Below are 17661 nucleotides of genomic sequence, written 5' to 3' on the forward strand. Positions count from 1 at the left end.
TCTCTGCTGATCATTTGGCAGGTGCCGTATAAGTTAATTTATGGAACGAATGGATGATAGAGTTCATAATACTGAAACCTAGACCATGATACTGGTTTTCCAGGGATAACTTTTGCTATTTCAATCTATTATCAACTTAGAAAAAGTATACTAAAACTTTCTTTTTTTGTTTTTTTAAATGGCTTTATTTTACCCCAGTTATTAAATAATAATTCAGCAGGGTATAATATTCTTTGCAGATGTTTGAGTCTACGTTCTTTTGACTTTTTTTGCCACTGTTGACAAGTCTGCTATTTTTCCTTTGTAAGTAATCTTTTCTTTTCCTGGGTGTTTAAAAGATCTCGCTGTCTTTAACGTTTGGCAATTTCATCACAATGTGTCTGAGGAATTTTCTTTAAATTCATCGTAATTGGGATAGCTTGGCTTCTAAAATCTGAGGATTCATGTCTTTCAGCATTTCTGGAAAATTTTCACCCTTAATCATTTGAATATTGCCTCCTTCCCAGTTTATTCTTTCGAAACGTCCATTAGATATACACAGTACATATGCTATCTTTCATATATCTTAAATTCAAAACTTTCTTAATTACATTGAGGACTTTATGTAAAATGTTTATTCCTGGCTTAACTTATCAAACAAAATATTCACTTTTTTTTTTTAAGACTTTATTTTCTTTAGAGGAGTTTTAGGTTCACAGCAAAATTAAGAGGAAGGTCCAGAGATTTCCTGTAAATTCCCTGCCCCCATGCTTGCATAGTCTCCCCCATTATCAGCATCCCCCAACAGGGCTATACGTTTGTGAAAACTGATGAACCTACGTGGACGCGTCGTAATCACCCAAAGTCCATAGTTTGTCTTAGGGTTCACTCCCTAAGTGTTCCATGTTTTATGGGTTTGGATAAATGTATAATGACATGTATTCCACCATTATGGTTCATACAGAGTATTTTCACTGCCCTGACATCCTCTGATCCATCCTTCCCCCCAAACTCCTGGCAACCATTGATCTTTTTACTGTCTCCATAGTTTTACCTTTTCCAGAATGTCCTATAGTTGGAATCATACAATGTATAGCCTTCTCAGATTGGCTTCTTTCACTTAGTAATATGCAGTTAAGCTTCCTGCATGTCTTTTCATGGCTTGATAGCTATTTCTTTTTAGCACTGAAAAATATTACATTGTCTGGATATACTACAGTTTATTTATACATTCACCTACTGAAGGACATCTTGATTGTTTCCAAGGTTTGGCAATTACGAATAAAGCTGCTATAAACAGCTATGTGCAAGTTTTTGTGTGGACATACATTTTCAACTCCTTTGGGTAAATACCAAGGAGTGCGGTTGCTGGATCATACGATAAGAATATGTTTAGTTTTTTAGGAAACCGCCAAACCTTCCAAAGTGGCTACACCATTTGCACTTCCACCAGCAATGAATGAGAGTTCATGTTGCTCCATATCCTGCCAACATTTGGCATAGTCAGTGTCCTGAATTTTGGCTGTTCTTTTTTTAAAATTTTTATTTATTTATTTATTTTTGGCTGCGTTGGATCTTCATTGCTGCGCGATGGCTTTTCTCTAGTTGCGGCGAGCAGGGGCTACTCTTCGTTGCAGTGTATGGGCTTCTCATTGTGGTGGCTTCTCATTGCAGAGCACAGGCCCTAGGCGCATGGGCTTCAGTAGTTGTGGCACGCAGGCTCAGTAGTTGTGGCTCACGGGCTCTAGAGCACAAGCTCAGTAGTTGTGGTGCACGGGCTTAGTTGCTCCGCGGCATGTGGGATCTTCAGAACCAGGGCTCGAATCCGTGTCCCCTGCATTGGCAGGCGGATTCTTAGCCACTGCGCCACCAGGGAAGCCCTTGGCTGTTCTAATAGATGTGTAGTGGTATCTTATTGTTTTAATTTGCATTTCCCAGATGACATATGATGTGGAGCATCTTTTCATGTGCTTATTTGCCACTGTGTATCTTTTTTTTCCTTTCTTTTTAAATTAAAAAAAATTTTTTTGGCCGCATTGGGTCTTCGTTGCTGCGTGTGGGCTTTCTCTAGTTGTGACAAGTGGGGGCTGCACTTCGTTGTGGTGCATGGGCTTCTCCTTGCGGTGGCTTCTCTTGTTGCGGAGCCTGGCACGCAGGCTCAGTAGTTGTGGCACGCGAGGCATGTGGGATCTTCCTGGACCAGGGATCAAACCCATGTACCCTACATTGGCAGGTGGATTCTTATCCACTGCGCCACCAGGGAAGTTCTGTGTATCTTCTTTGATGAGATGTCTGTTAAGGTCTTTGGTTCATTTTTTAATTGGTTGTTTTCTTAGTGTTGAGTTTTAAGAGTTCTTTGTATATTTTGGATAACAGTCTTTTATCAGGTGTATTTTTTGCAAATATTTTCTCCTGGACTGGGGCTTGCCTTCTCATTTTCTTGACATTTCTTTCACAGAGCATAAGTTTTAATTTTAATTAAGTACAGCTTATCAACGATTTCTTTCATGGATCATGCCTTTGGTGTATTTAAAAAGTCATCACCATACTCAAGATCATCTAGGTTTTCCTCTGTGCTATCCTCTAGGAGTTTTAGGTCTGTGATCTATTTTGAGTTAATTTTTGTCGAGGGCTTTAGGTCTGGATTCATTTTTTAAATTAGTTAATTTTTATTTTTGGCTGCATTGGGTCTTCGTTGTGGCATGTGGGCTCTTCGTTGCGGCGTGTGGGCTTCTCTCTAGTTGTGGCGTGTGGGTTTTCTCTCTCTAGTTGAGGCACACAAGCTCAGCAGTTGCGGCATGCAGGCTTAGTTGCCCTGCAGCATGTGGGGTCTTAGTTCCTCAACCAGGGATCAAACCCGTGTCCGCTGCATTGGAAGGCGGATTCCTTACCACTGGACCACCAAGGAAGTCCCTGGATTCGTTTTTTTGCATGTAGATGTCCAGTTCCAGTATCATTTGTTGAAAAGACTGTCTTTGCTCCATTGTATGGCCTTTGTCCTTTGTCAAAGATCAGTTGACTATATTTATGTGGGTTCACTCATTTTTTTAAATTGAGATTTTTTTGATGGTTGCAAAAGTATTTCTGTAGATGAAAAACAACTCTTAGTAAGTATTCAGAAAATTTGGTAACTATATATTGAACTTATTTATCATTTTATTTTACCAGAAAGGAATGCTCATTGAAGGATATTTTAAACTTCAAAAACAAGAGTAGACTGTTCAAGATGCATTCTTTACTTTTATTTATTTTTTAATTTTTAAATAGACATTTTAAAATAAATTAATTAATCTGCCTGCGTTGGGTCTTAGTTGTGGCACAGGGGATCTTTAGTTCTGGCTTGTGGGATCTAGTTCCCTGACCAGGGATCTAACCTGGGCCCCCTGCATTGGGAGTGCAGAGTCTTAACCACTGGACCACCAGGGAAGTCCCCATTCTTTTATGAGTTCTTTCATGAATCTGAGTCTATTGAGTCATTCCTCTAGGATATAAGCCTGTATAGGAAGAGACTCTGTAGATTTCTGTGTGAGGGTAGACCACTTTTTCTTCCTTCTTTCCAGGTAGAGAAGACTGGTACAATGTCAGCTGTCATAGACATGCTTTAATTTTTTAAATGATTTATTTTTTATTTTTATTGAGGTATACTGATTGACAATATTATATAAGTCCTACACATACTTTTAGGATTAAGAGAGGGTGAGTCATTGTATCCCAAAGAGTGAGAATTTTTACAGTGTAGCCAACAGATATTTGTTGACATTTCCAAGTGCGTTATCTTTTGATGTTATACAGGATACAAACCAGTAGCCTCACAAATGTCCTCAAGAACTTTTTAATATTGAGGAGTATATTAGAATTCTTTTGTTTGGGAGTGACAAAACCTAACTCATAAGTAGAAGAGGGAATTTATTGGTTCATGTGATTGAAAAGTCTAGGGGGTCAGCTTTAGGCATGGTCAGATCCAGATCTGTACACATTTTTCTTTCTGTTTCTCAGTGGTGCTTCCCTGTTAGCATCGTTTTTAATCTTTTTTCTCTTTTTGCTCTGTCTGTTTCATTTTACCTAGATTCTATTGCTCTGTCCTCACATTGACTGGTCTTTTTCTTCTGCTATGTCTAATCTGCCTTTATTTCCATCTAATTTTTTTTCATCTAAGTGCTATAGCAGTCACCTCTAGAATTGCAGATTGAGTATTTCTTATATATTTCATGTCTTTTCTTAATATGTTCAATTTTCCCCTTAGCTTCTGGAACATATGAAATATATTTATAACTGTTTTAATGTCCTTGTCTACTAATTCTATCATCTGTGTCGTTTCTGGATTGTTTTCAACTGATTGATTTTTTTTTCTCTTCATTATAGATCACATTTTCCGTCTTTGCATACCTAGTAGTTTTTGATTGGTTGCCAGAGATTGTGAATTTTACCTTGTTTGGTACTAATATTTTTGTATTTCTGTAAATACTTTTGAGTTTCGTTTTGGGATGCATTAAAGTTACTTGGAAACAGATTCTTTGGAGTGTTGTTTTAAGCTTTGTTGGGTGATATCACAGTGGTATTTGGTCTAGGTCTAATTTTTTCTGCACAACTGAGGCAAAACTCTTTTGAGTACTTAATACTCCATGAATTACGATGTTTTCCGCATTGGTCAGTGGGAACAGGAATTATTCCTTGCCCTGTGTCGGTGCTGACTACTGTTCCCTTTTAGTCTTTCAAGTGGTTCTTTCCCTGGCTCTGGTAATTGCCCCGCATGCATGTACTGATTGATACTCAGCTGAAGACTCAAGGGAGACCCTCTGAAGATCTCTGGAGTTCTCTGTCCAGCTCTCTCCTCTCTGGTCTTCTGCCCTGTGAACTTGAGCTGCCTTGGCTTTCCTGGACTCCTGGCTCTGTCTTCACTGAGACTGTGGTCTCTCCCTGGGTTCCTTCTCCCTGTGCTATGGCTTAGAATCTCTCCTTAAGTAAGCTGGAGCAATCAGGGCTTTCTGTGTTTCTCATCTCTCAGGGATCACTCTCTTTTGTTGCCTGATGTCCAGTGTCTTGCAAACCTTCGTTTCATGTATTTTGTCCTTGTTTGTTTTAAGCAAGAGGGTATATCCAATCCCTGTTACTCTGTCTTGACCACAAGTGGTAATTAGAGCATAGGCTCTCTTGGCTTCATTTTGTAAAAGTGATATCCTAATAACTGATATACTAGTAACTGTTTATTCTAGTGGAGAGAGAGCCTCTGTTAGTATTTATGTAGTATGACTGTGGAATGCCTCAGACTGATCCTGGTGGAGCCATGTGCCCACCTGTGGATCAATTACTGTGACCTGGGAAGTGGTGCATTTGGATTGACCAGTCTCCTGGGTCACAGCTATGCTTCTACCCTGTCAGCCATTGTTGAGCCGGGGGCACTAGTGGGGTCATTACTGTGTGGAGTAGGGACATGATGGCACACAAGAGGAGGGGATGCTAGTCAGATGAACTGTGTATGTGATAGAGAATGAGATAATGTCAGAGAAGAGCAAAACTTTCTATGTAATTGGGTTCAAGAAACTTTCTGAGATACCTTTAATTTAAGCTTCATTCAGACAACTTAAGCAGAGAGCGCTGAATAAACTCCTTTCTCAACTGATAGAAGTTACACTGGGTTTTTCAGAGTTTAGGGAAAAGGACCCAGTGAAAGATGAGAAAGGTGAGTGAAAAAGAGAAAGAAATGAAGCGTTTTTTACAAATTTAGCAGGTAAGGTTTATAATCTCTCATAATTTGCTATGCTGTGATTTTTTTTAATGCAGTTATTTAAACTTTGAAGTTGATATATGCTTAGTGGATAGAATTTTGGTCCTGTAGCGTATCTGTGAGAACTCTTTTTTATCTTATGCCTTTGGAGGAAAGGCAGAGTTTAAGCAAATGCAATCTGAATTGGGATCTTTGGTCTGAGCCTGAGGAGCCTGGCTAAGAAATGCCCTGGAACAGGTTGGGTTGGGGCACCACAGAAGGATTATATATGCTCTGAACCTGCATAAACGGAGGTCCTTTGGTTGTTTCTGGCTTCTTTTAGTGAAAGTCACATCTTTCTTAAACGGATCACTTATTTCTGATTTCATATTTTCTCGTAGAATCAGAATGTTCTTTGTAAAATGTGTAGTAAAGAGGAAAGAGCTCTGGACCTGGAGTCCTAAGATACAAGTTCTTTGGTTTGTCTCTAAATAAATGTGGCATTAGGCCAGTTTCTAGCCTATCTCACTTGTAAATCACTTCTTAAATGGATACTGTGCCTAAAATGGGAGTTTGGTTTGGGAGTAGCTACAGGAGGGGTTGGCTGAGTTAGCCCCTGGTTTGGTAACATTAGCTTTCTAGATTAAAATGTTCATGCTTGATATAGAAGATTTCCCAAAATGCATAAATGGGACCAGCCAGAACTATGGTTCTGTAGCAATAAAACAAGCAACCTGATCATTGGAATTAAGAGTAAATCAGTGGTTTTCGGATCTTTTCTTAAAGCCAAGAACTCTATACTTAGAGGTAAAATAATTAAAAGCTGATTAAGAAAGATGGAATTAATAGCTGCCCCCCTTATCTGTGCCCATGCTCTTCAGCAGGGCTGGAAAACTACTGCACAGGCTGATGGTTCCTCCCAGCTCTAAAACTCTTGACTTCAGAAGTGTAGGGAGTGTAATGACTTAGAGACTATTACTGCCTAAAAGTATTTTGAAAAAAATTAAGTTATTTACAGTGCATCATTTTTATACTTAATTTGGCATAAGAATAATGTATTTCTTTCTTACGTACAGTAAAGGTTGAATTATTTTCTTTGGGGGGGCTACAAAAATCTCTTAAGAAGAGACACTGATCTCTAGTCAGTTGTTAAAAATTATTATGAATACTATTCGTAGCTTCTCATTTAACTCATTTAGGTGACTTTATTTCCTGAGAGGTATTAACATTTTTATTTATTTTATTGATAGAATCCTAATGTAACATTTTAAGTAACTAATCAGTTTTCAAGCAAAATATTTTTTCCTTACCTATTTTCTTGAACTTAAGCATATTTTTGAGAAAAATTTGAATTTATCTTTTTGGAACAGGGTCATTATCGTTATTGTGCTGCTCTTTCTATGCTGGGGGAATATGACTGGGCCCTGCAAGCAAACATAAAAGCTCAAAAACTCTGTAAAAATGACCCTGAGGGAATCAAGGATCTAATTCAGCAGCATGTAAAGTTACAAAAACAAATAGAAGACCTGCAAGGTATTTCACCTAAGATTCTTTTGGTTACAGTTGAATTCCCTTTAAAACTTTTGAAGGTGGGTTTCTTGGATTAATGGAGGACCATAAATCAATTCTCAGATGATTTGTACTTTCTTTATGTTATTTCGGTTAACTCAGTTAAGTTTTTCATTTCTATTCCTGTAGAATTTTGTTAGTATTGTATTCCAATAGGTAATAATAAATGATTTGTACTTTTTATTTGGAACAGCAACAAATTATTATTTATTGTTCTGTAGAAAAATATACTTTCTTGAAATTTTGAATGAAGTAAAGCCTTTTGAAACAAAGTTTAAGATTTTTTTCTCCATTATTATACTTATTTCCTAAAGAAAAGGCCCTTCAATAGAGTTGTTTGATGTTTTTGCACCAAGTTTGTGGCTAATTCTGTAGCATGCTGAATGTATGTATATACATAGGTACATCATAAATTAGTGTGCAGGCTAGGAATTCCAGATTTTCATTTACCCTTGTTTTCTCTCCTAAGTCGTTTTGCTTTCCCAGTACTTGAATGCTTTCACTCTATGCTTTCAGCATATAGATCTTTCCTGTTATTTCTTCTTTGGGTAGTTAGTGTCTTATGAAGCTGAGCTGAGCAGTCCTATTTCACTAACAGATGTTGTCATCCAACAGAACATGATTATAAGATTGTGAGCTCCTTGAAGACAGGTACTGTCTCTGATTGAGATTTATATATTGCTGCATCTAGTCAATGATCACATGATAATGAGATGTCAAATAAGGTTTGTGTCACATTTTGTTGACATCATTCTAAAACTAAAAACATCTAGAAGTGTAAAATTGTTTAGGTTTATTTTTCAGTTCCCTAAATTTGATATTCTTACTGTCAGCTTAGATGTGAAAATCTTTTAAAGTATGTGTTGCCAGTCCACTGATTACTATGTGTGTGTGATTCATTTTGGTAGGTCGAACACCAACTAGGAATCCAATTAAAGCCTTCTATGAAAGCAGGTGAGTTAATATCAGATCAGTAGCTGTTACTTGGAATGGTTTTGCTCTGTGAGTTTCAGAATTGCTGTTTGATGCTTTAGTAGATAATAGCAACCACAATAAAGTTGGAGATGGAAGGATGAGAAGAGGTTTTTAAAGTGTTTGTAAGATCAGGCGACCTGTGATTTGCCTGATAGGTTTTGCTTACTGTTTGGCTGAACTCTTTGCATATGTATATATCGGAGATCCAGAGCCTAAGCCTATGGGAGAAGAGGCGTGAAATGTTAATTGGATGTTACTGCGCTTGAATGGCACCAGTTTAGCCACGAGGTTCCTGGCAGCAGAGAGCGGGGCTCAGTCTGTGCCTTTTACCCCTCACCTCTGTCCTGGAAACATCTGCTTCCAGCCTCCTGATACCTTTCAAAGGCTAAGACACTTGTGTTAGAAATAGGCAGCAGATAGACTTGGGTGTGCTCATAAGGAAACAGATAGCAGCCAGGATTCTACGTTTTTCACTTGGCTGTTAAAATAGATTAAGCTTTTCCCACATGCTTAAATGCCTAAGATATTGAAGCTGTTAAATTATAACAGGGAGACGTAACTTATTTTAAAATTAGAAACCAGAATACATTTCTTGAACTGTTCTTAATCTATTTGGAGTTTTTAATACCAAATTTAAAGTAATATTTATGTATGAAACCCAATCTCACAGGTAGAGATTCTCTTTGAAACAATATTACCTTGCTTTCAAGGTAAAAAGGCTATACTTGCTGAAACCTCTTTGTTTGAAGGATACTTTTTTAAAAATAATTTTTTAAAACTGATTATTTCTTTTATTACCACTCAGGGCCTACATACCTAGTTTATCAGCACCTGCATTTAGTACTTCACTTAACTTTGTGGAGACTGAAAAAAATTCCAGAAAACCTAACCACGAAATGGCAAACGGTGGTAATCAGAATCCAAAGGTAAGCTCAGTTAAAAACTAAAATTAGAATTGTTTCAAGTATAGGTAGTCTTATATTTTTACAATAATATTTTTGTGATAATGGAAACCAATATGCACCTCTATAGCCTGGCTCTGTGATCAGTGTCCCAGATGACCTGTGTCTGAGTTTTCCTGAACTGTAGTGTACTCAAAGCTCAGCAGGTATCACCAAGTTCACATTTATATTTCTTTCCAGGGTTTGAGGGGAAAAAAGGGAATTGGTGTTTTCGGGTTAGATATGTAGTACACGTTGAAGGGAACTTTCCCAACCCGCTGTAAAGTCCTTCTGTTGTTAATAATGAAAGTCTCAAAGAAGCTGTATTCAGTTAGGGAGAGGAGAATAAGGAAAGATGTGATAATATTAATTCAGTATTTATTGTTCAGTAGTTATCAGTTTGTTTATTCATTTGGTAAAGCTGAGTATTTTAGGCACTTGGAGAAATTCTTTGCTACTCAGTTTTATTGTTTAGCTATTGAATTTTTCTGAAAGGGTCACTAATTTTATTTTCTTGGTAGGTGGCAGACGAAGCTTTGAAGGTAGATGACTGTGACTGTCATCCTGAATTTCTGCCACCACCAAGTGAGTCTTTTTCCCATATGTAAATTGTTGCCGAATTAGCGTAGTGTTGCCTCAACTTCCATGCCCTCAAATTCTCACAAGCCTTATATTTGCTGTTATTCTCCTTTTACTTTACAATGCGTCTGTGTCGAGAAAATATTGAATGTTTATTTGAAATCAATGCTCAGTCTTTTCATATTGTTTAATAAATTTAATCTTGGAAAACCAAATAAAGGAATCGAGAAGAAAAATGGCGCTCTTCGTGGTCTGCTACCTAATTTCCACTAGGCCAGTGTTTCTCAACTTTTATTTCATCATCTACCCCCTGCTCCCAGAGCCTTTCTAGACACTTTTTTTCCCCTAATTACCCTCCCCTCGTGAAACTTTAATATCACAAATACTGTTTATCTGTTTATGTACTGTACGTACATGTGTGCTTTATATATAAAAACGGGTTTTTTTCATCTTCCAATAACCAGTTATGACTTTCTTGTGGGTATGTCACCCCTGTTGAGAATGGATGCTTTAGCCTAATACTAGTTTATTTAAATTGTATGTGCTTAGTGCATATGTTTATTTATGCATCTAGAAAATACGCAGACACACAGCCAGATCTTGTCTACTTGGCATCTTTGGGAAATGAAGGGTTCCAGAGAAGTGGACACTCATGCCTCATTTATTTCTCAGTCTCCGTTTATACTCCCAGCTTTTGCGAGAAATCGTTCTAAGTGGGTTATTCTTCTCTGCCTTTTAAAACAGAGTTTGAGAGAATTCAGCAACTCAAAGTTGTTGTTACACACAGGTTACTTATCTCAAGCTTTCATGTGCTCCTTTCAGAGTTATTGTGGTGAGATTGTTGGCCTTCTAGTTAGTGATCCGGTTGCTCTCTTTTCCTTCCACCTGTTTTTTGGTTCATTTGTTTATTTTTTTCAGTGTTTTTACTTCTGGCAGCCATTTCTTTCTTTTACTTCCTGCAGCTCTATCTTCTCTTAGGCTCCAGTGCTGCATATCCAACCACTTAACTACTGGTTAGCACTTCAGCACAGTTACAAAGAGGGGGAAACGCAGGTGTTTGTCTTACCTGATGTGACTTTATAGCATGTGAAAAATCTTTGAGAATAAAACTGTTCTTTTGGAAACAGCTTTTAATTTATTTGTATTTCTTAGACCATTATTATCAGATAGCACATTTAAATAATTTAAATACCATCCATACTTCCGCATCTATATTCAGTCAAAGAAATTGAGGTCCCAGGGTTAGATTAAATAATTTTGCCCTAGGTGACACAGTAGAAATCAAATTAGAACTCTTCTTTCTTTCTAGAAGCCTCTTTTGTTTTCTGAGGCCATCAGAGCTCAGGGTCTCATCCCCTCCCTAATACATAGGCTCTGACTTGCCTCTGCTATCTCTCCCAAAGCTTCCATCAGAGACACCCAGTCCCTGTTGCTGTGCTCTCTTCTACACAACTTTGCACGTGTGACTCCCCTGCCCCAAAGTGTACAGTGGCTCTCTCCTCCTTTCAGTGGGATAAAGGCTGAGCTCGCAGAGCTGGGGAGTCAGAAGCCCTGGGCCTGTAAACACTCATACCAACCTGCCTGGCTTGCAGCCCCTTTCAACCTATCCTTACTTAACTCACCCAGTCACACAGGTTTACGTAGTGTTTCTTAAAATAAAACTTCATTTGGCCCATTCTTTGCAAATCCTACTTGTTCCTTAAAACTAAATACAAATGCTGCATCTCCACTAAGGTGTTTCCCAGCCACTCCAGCTTAAGTGATTTTTCCCTTCTAGGAGTTACAAGAGCAGTTACTATGGAATTAATATTTCAGTAACAATGCATCTTCTTTTCTTCTTAATGGGGATTGTTATTTAATTGGTGACGTGACTGTCTTTTCTTCCCATCTGATTGTAAACTGCCTGAGAACAGGAACTACACCTGTATCTCTTCTGTTATCTACTATAGGACTAAATGATAATCATCATTATAATTTATCTTTATAATAATTTTATAGCATACATAGCGAAACATCATCAGTAGCTTCTTTTTTTTGGCTTACCTGTTTATAGTTAGACTCACATACAGTGTTGCCTCCTTTGCTTTCTTATTCCAATTTACATTTTAAAAAAATGTTTTACTTTCAAGCTTGTAGATTTTTATGTACAGATTTCAGGAACAAATACTTTTGTATTCACAGGTCAGCCTCCAAAATATAAAGGAAAACAAAAATCCCGAAACAATGAATTGGAGAAGTTCAGGTATGTTTTTTAATGTAAGGGTTTTTTGTTTGTTTTGTTTCTGTAATGCCCTCCTCCCAAGAAAAAAGAAAAAAGAAAATTAAATCTCTTTCTAGTAGTAGCTGCCTTTACGCATGTGTACTATGATAAGTAGTAAAAAATCCCTTTCAAATAGCACGGCATGTCTTTATTAGGAGAGGGTCATTTTTGACTAAAGGAGTATTAATCCTGGATGTTAATACTGATTTATGAAAGTCATATAATACGAGATATATCAGTATTAATTTCTTAAAATTCCAAAATACAGGCTCATAAGAGGAAAAAAGATTCAGATAAGTATAAAGTGAAAACTTAGTCTCCTTCCCTGTTTGCTTTATTTCCCCTCTCTCTGACTCCCTTCTCTAGTGCCTTGCTTTGGAAACTTGCCGTTAGCAATTTCTTGGCCATCTGGGAACTTAACTCTGCATACACTGGCGTGGCTATCTGTATATTCATAGGCAAGGATTTACTAATGAACCGACCACTTGCAAAATTCGTTCTACCAAACATCCCCCCCAAATTAGCAGTAGGAACTCTCGCCACCAATCTTTAGAGTTAACCCCCATTAGCTACAAAGATATAAATGGATTGCAAAGTGAAATTGTAAATCTTATAACAGATACAGAAATTTATGAAATCAATGAAAGTGGTGCTGGAGAAAGTGCAAAGCCATTTTTGCCACAGTTCCACTAGTTTTCAGTTTTCTCTTCATTTCTTAAGGCTGATTCCTTGATAGGTGCTTAAAGGAGAATGATTTGAATATCAAAGCACGAAGATAAATTAGTAAAGCCCTATTTTTAAAAAATGACTGTTTTTTGATGGTGCCTCAAAAGTTAAATACAAAGCAAGGCCATAGTGCCTTTTGTTGTTCTGTTATTTGTTAGAAAAGTCTTGAGTCTTCCTACTTGCCCCCCTTCCCTCATCATAAAAGGAAGCCAAAACCCAATACATGCTAATTCTTTGAATGCACAGTTATAACTTTAACCTGTTAAAGATAAATTTATTTTCCTGATATTTTGTTTCTGTTTTCAAACTGGATGCTCTTCTTGATTATGTCTACTTCATGAGGTTATTTAACAATTAAATGGGACAACCACATAAAATACTTAGAGCAATAGAACATGGTAAATGCTCAATACACTTGAACTATCATTATTATTATTATTATTATTTTTTTTTTTTTTTGCGGTACGCGGGCCTCTCACTGTTGTGGCCTCTCCCGTTGCGGAGCACAGGCTCCGGACGCGCAGGCTCAGCGACCATGGCTCACGGGCCCAGCCGCTCTGTGGCATGTGGAATCTTCCCAGACCGGGGCACGAACCCGTGTCCCCTGCATCGGCAGGCGGGCTCTCAGCCACTGCGGCACCAGGGAAGCCCTGAACTATCATTATTGTTAACACTATAGTTTTCATTGTTGTTGGAACTATTGTGGCCTACAGCTTGCTTTTACCTCTTTCAAAATGCCTTGACTACCTTTCCATATCAGACCATGGAGATCTACATCCTTCATTTTCATGGCTGCAGGATATTTCCTAGTATAGATGTGTGTGAAGGAGAAATTTCTAGAGTGGAACTGCTGTCAAAGGGGATGTGTAATTTTAACTTTGATAGATACTGCCAAATTCTCCTCTCAAAAAATGAGCAGTGTTCACACTCCTACTAAGCTGTGAGAGGGTGTGGTATAATAAAGATATTTATATATTCGGTCTGTGTCCCCAGTTCCTGGCACAGGGCTCCTAGGACCCTTGGAATTTCCTGAATGATGAGAGAGTCTTTCGTTATTTATAATGAGCCCCTTCCTCTCTACTTGAGTTTATACTAATAAAGTGACCCAAGGTTGGGTCCCTACCTTCAGGATTGAGGCTGGTCACCAGAAAGATAAAGTGTGTGGTTGGTTGGAACTTTTCAGCCCCACTCCCGATCTTTGGGGAGAAGAAGGGAGCAAGAAATGGAGTTTAGTCACCAGTGTCCAGTAATTAAATCATTGACGCCTGTGTAATGAAACGTCAGTAAGAACCTCTAAACATAGGGGCTCAGGGAGCTTCTGGTTGGTGGATACATCGAGATGCTGGGGAGATGGTGCCCTCTGAGACTGTGTGAAAGCTCTGAGGCACCCCCTTCCCCTACACCTTCCCATGCATCTTTTCCACTGAGCTGCTCCTGACTTACATCCTTTACAGTAAACTGGTAATGGTAAGTAAAGCGCTTTCCTGAGTTCTGTGAGTTGTTCTAGGGAATAGTTGAACCCAAGGGGTAGTCACGGGAACCCCTGAATTTGTAGTCGGCAGGGCAGAAGTATGGGTAGCCTGGGTACCCCATTGTGGCTGAAGTGAGGGCAGTCTTGTGGGACTGAGCCTTTAACCTGTGGGGCCTGAGTTCTTAACTCCAGAGTTGGTGTCAGAATTGAATTGTTGGACACTCAGTTGATGTTGGAGAATCGGTGTGGAAAAATGACAGGTATGTGGTGTCAGAAAACACCACCTGGAGTACCTGAATCTTCCTTACCCTCACCAGCATTGGGGGTCAGACTTTCTGAAAAGGTTATATCTTGTTAACAGATTTTCATATGAGATGGATCATCTTTGCAGTGTTTTGGGGCACATTTCTTGTTTCATGACTTTGTTGTTACTGATGACTTTAGATTTGTAATAACTTTAGGTAATCAGTGTAAATCCACCAATTTCTTTCGTTTTTTTTTTTTAAAGCTGTTCTTTTATAACATCTGAATAATCAGTTCATCTGGTCCCCTTTCCCCAGTAAATTTATAGGGATTTTTATTGGATTTAGAAATTAATTTGGAGAGAATTGGCATCTTGGTAATATTTCTATATAGGAACTTGTGACTCTCTATTTACTAAGTTTAAAATGACCTTCAGTAAATATTTTTTTATTTATATAATAAGCAGGATTGTTTTATTTTAAAATAATTCAAAACAGTGCTTTTCTCTTTTAGTTCTGGTTCACAAGGGAGTTTACCAGTAGATTTGAAAAACATCTTGGAGAAACAGTTTTCTAAATCCTCCAGAGCTGCACACCAGGTAAAGGCAAAGGCTTTTCTACTGGAAAGCAAACTCTTTGAACATAACATTTTTCACATGAATTAAGTCTAATTGTGTACATCTCTAAAGTTTTTTTTTAATAATTTTAGTTATGAACATATAATTTAATAGATGATTGAAAGAAACCAAATCGTCACTAATTTAGGTTTTAACTTGGTAAGTGTGTGAACCAGAGATTTAACTAATGGTTAATACTGAATACAAAATTGTTTGTTTCCCATAGATTTAAAAGGAAGAAGCAAGTCTTCCCAAAGTGTTAACTTTTAAGTTAAATATTTTAAGAAGGTTTAAATCATTTTAAAAGGTTTAAGCACCTGCTGTTTTATTACATCTACTATAGAACCATTAAAGAGCAAACTTTTTATTCTTTGAATGATTTATCATATAACTTTCTATATAAAACTCTGTAGTATTTGGTAAGTAATGAAAAATGTACATTAAGGGGGAAGAGATGAATAGGCACAGCACAGAGGATTTTTAGGGCTGTGAAAATCCTCTGTATGATAGTATAAATGATAGATACAGTCATTATACATTTGTCCGAACCTATGGAATGTACAACACAAAGAGTGAACCATAGGGTTCATAGGTAAACTATGGACTTTGGGTGATTATGATGTGTCAGTGTAGGTTAATCCTTGGTTAAATAAAAAAAAAAGCACCCCACCCCATGTATGTATATTGGGTTGGCCAAAAGGTTCGTTTTTTTTTTAATTAATTTATTTTTTGGCTGCTTTGGGTCTTTGTTGCTGCGTGTGGGCTTTCTCTAGTTGCGGCCAGCGGGGGCTCCTCTTCGTTGTGGTGCTCAGGCTTCTCATTGCAGTGGCTTCTGTTGCTGGGGAGCATGGGCTTTAGGCTTGCAGGCTTCAGTAGTTGAGGCTCATGAGCTCAGTAGTTGTGGCTCACGGGCTCTAGAGCACAGGCTCAGTAGTTGTGGCACATTGACTTAGTTTTGCGGCATGTGGGATCTTCCTGGACCAGGGCTCGAACCCAGGTCCCCTGCATTGGCAGGCGGCTTCTTAACCACTGCACCACCAGGGAAGTCCCTCATTTGGTTTTTTATGTAAGATGGCTCTACTAGCACTTAGTTGTCTTTAACTCCATTCGAAACAGTTTTGGTTGTATATGACAGCTGTCATATCAGTGTGCATTTAAAAAAAAAAACTTTTCAAAATTGGTGAATTTTTGTGTAATCATTTTAATATTGAAGATGGAAGAAAACAATATTTTCAGCATATTACGCTTTATTATTTGAAGAAAGGTAAAAACGCAACTGAAACACAAAAAAGATTTGTGTAGTGTATGGCAAAGGTGCTGTGACTGATTGAACATGTCAAAAGTGGTTTGCGAAGTTTCATGCTGGAGGTTTCTCATTGGATGATGCTCCATGGTCGGGTAGACCAGTTGAAGTTGATAGCCATCAAATTGAGACATTAATTGAGAACAGTCAACGTTATACCACATGGGAGATAGTCGACATACTGAAAATATCCAGATCAAGCGTTGAAAATCATTTGCACCGGCTTGGTTATTTTCATCTCTTTGATGTCTGGGTTCCACATAAGTTAAGCAAAAAACAGCTTCTTGACCATATTTCTGCATATGATTTTCTACTAAAACGTAATGAAAACATTCTGTTTTTAAAACAAATTGTGATTGGCAATGAAAAGTGGATACTATACAGTAACGTGGAATGGAAGAGATCGTGGGGCAAGCGAAATGAACCACCACCAACCACACCAAAGGCTGGTCTTCCTCCCAAGAAGGTGGTGATGTGCATATGGTGGACTTGGAAGGTAGTCCTCTATTATGAGCTCCTTCTGGAAAACCAAGCGATTAATTCCAACAAGTACTGCTCCCAGTTAGACCAACTGAAAGCAGCACTCGATGAAAAGTGTCCAGAATTAGTCAACAGGAAATGCATAATCTTCCATCAAGATAACGCAAGACCGCATGTTTCTTTGATGACCAGGCAAAAACTGTTAGCTTGTCTGGGAAGTTTTGATTCATCTGCTGTATACACCAGATATTGCACTTTTGGATTTCCATTTACTTTGGTCTTTACAAAATTCTCTTAATGGAAAAAATTTCAAATCCCTGGAAGACTGTAAAAGGTACCTGGAACAGTTCTTTGCTCAAAAAGATAAAAAGTTTTGGGAAGATGGAATTAAGAAGTTGCCTGAAAAATGGCAGAAGGTAGTGGAACAAAATGGTGAATGTGTTGTTCAATAAAATTTGTGGTGAAAATGACTCTTATTTTTACTTAAAAACTGAAGGACCTTTTTTTTTTTTTTTTTTTTTTTTTTTTTTGTGGTACACGGGCCTCTCACTGTTGTGGTGTCTCCCACTGCGGAGCACAGGCTCTGGATGCACAGGCTCAGCGGCCATGGCTCACAGGCCCAGCCGCTCCACAGCATGCGGGATCTTCCCAGACCGGGGCACAAACCCGTGTCCCCTGCCTCGGCAGGCAGACTCAACCACTGCGCCACTAGGGAAGCCCCCCGAAGGAACTTTTTTGCCAACCCAATATACCATTCTGAGGAGTGATTTTGATGATGGGGGAAGCTATTCATGTAAGGCACAAAGGGGTATATG

The 17661-nt window shown here is 38.2% G+C and overlaps 1 protein-coding gene and 1 non-coding gene across 3 annotated transcripts in view; one reads left to right on the forward strand and one right to left on the reverse strand.

The window, feature by feature from the left end:
* Positions 1 to 17661, forward strand: part of TTC3 (tetratricopeptide repeat domain 3) — a 137901-nt gene that overhangs the window by 34968 nt on the left and 85272 nt on the right. For both annotated transcript variants that reach the window (XM_065876439.1, XM_065876440.1), the window contains 6 exons: positions 7054 to 7216; positions 8161 to 8206; positions 9033 to 9153; positions 9690 to 9753; positions 11929 to 11989; positions 14961 to 15045. In XM_065876439.1, the coding sequence (XP_065732511.1) occupies positions 7054 to 7216; positions 8161 to 8206; positions 9033 to 9153; positions 9690 to 9753; positions 11929 to 11989; positions 14961 to 15045 (540 nt within the window). The remainder of the gene's footprint in view (positions 1 to 7053; positions 7217 to 8160; positions 8207 to 9032; positions 9154 to 9689; positions 9754 to 11928; positions 11990 to 14960; positions 15046 to 17661) is intronic.
* Positions 3333 to 3405, reverse strand: TRNAG-CCC (transfer RNA glycine (anticodon CCC)). The gene has a single exon. It is a non-coding gene; the product is annotated as a tRNA-Gly (tRNA).

The sequence above is a fragment of the Phocoena phocoena genome, chromosome 4, assembly GCF_963924675.1.
Source record: "Phocoena phocoena chromosome 4, mPhoPho1.1, whole genome shotgun sequence".
NCBI classification, from domain to species: domain Eukaryota; kingdom Metazoa; phylum Chordata; class Mammalia; order Artiodactyla; family Phocoenidae; genus Phocoena; species Phocoena phocoena.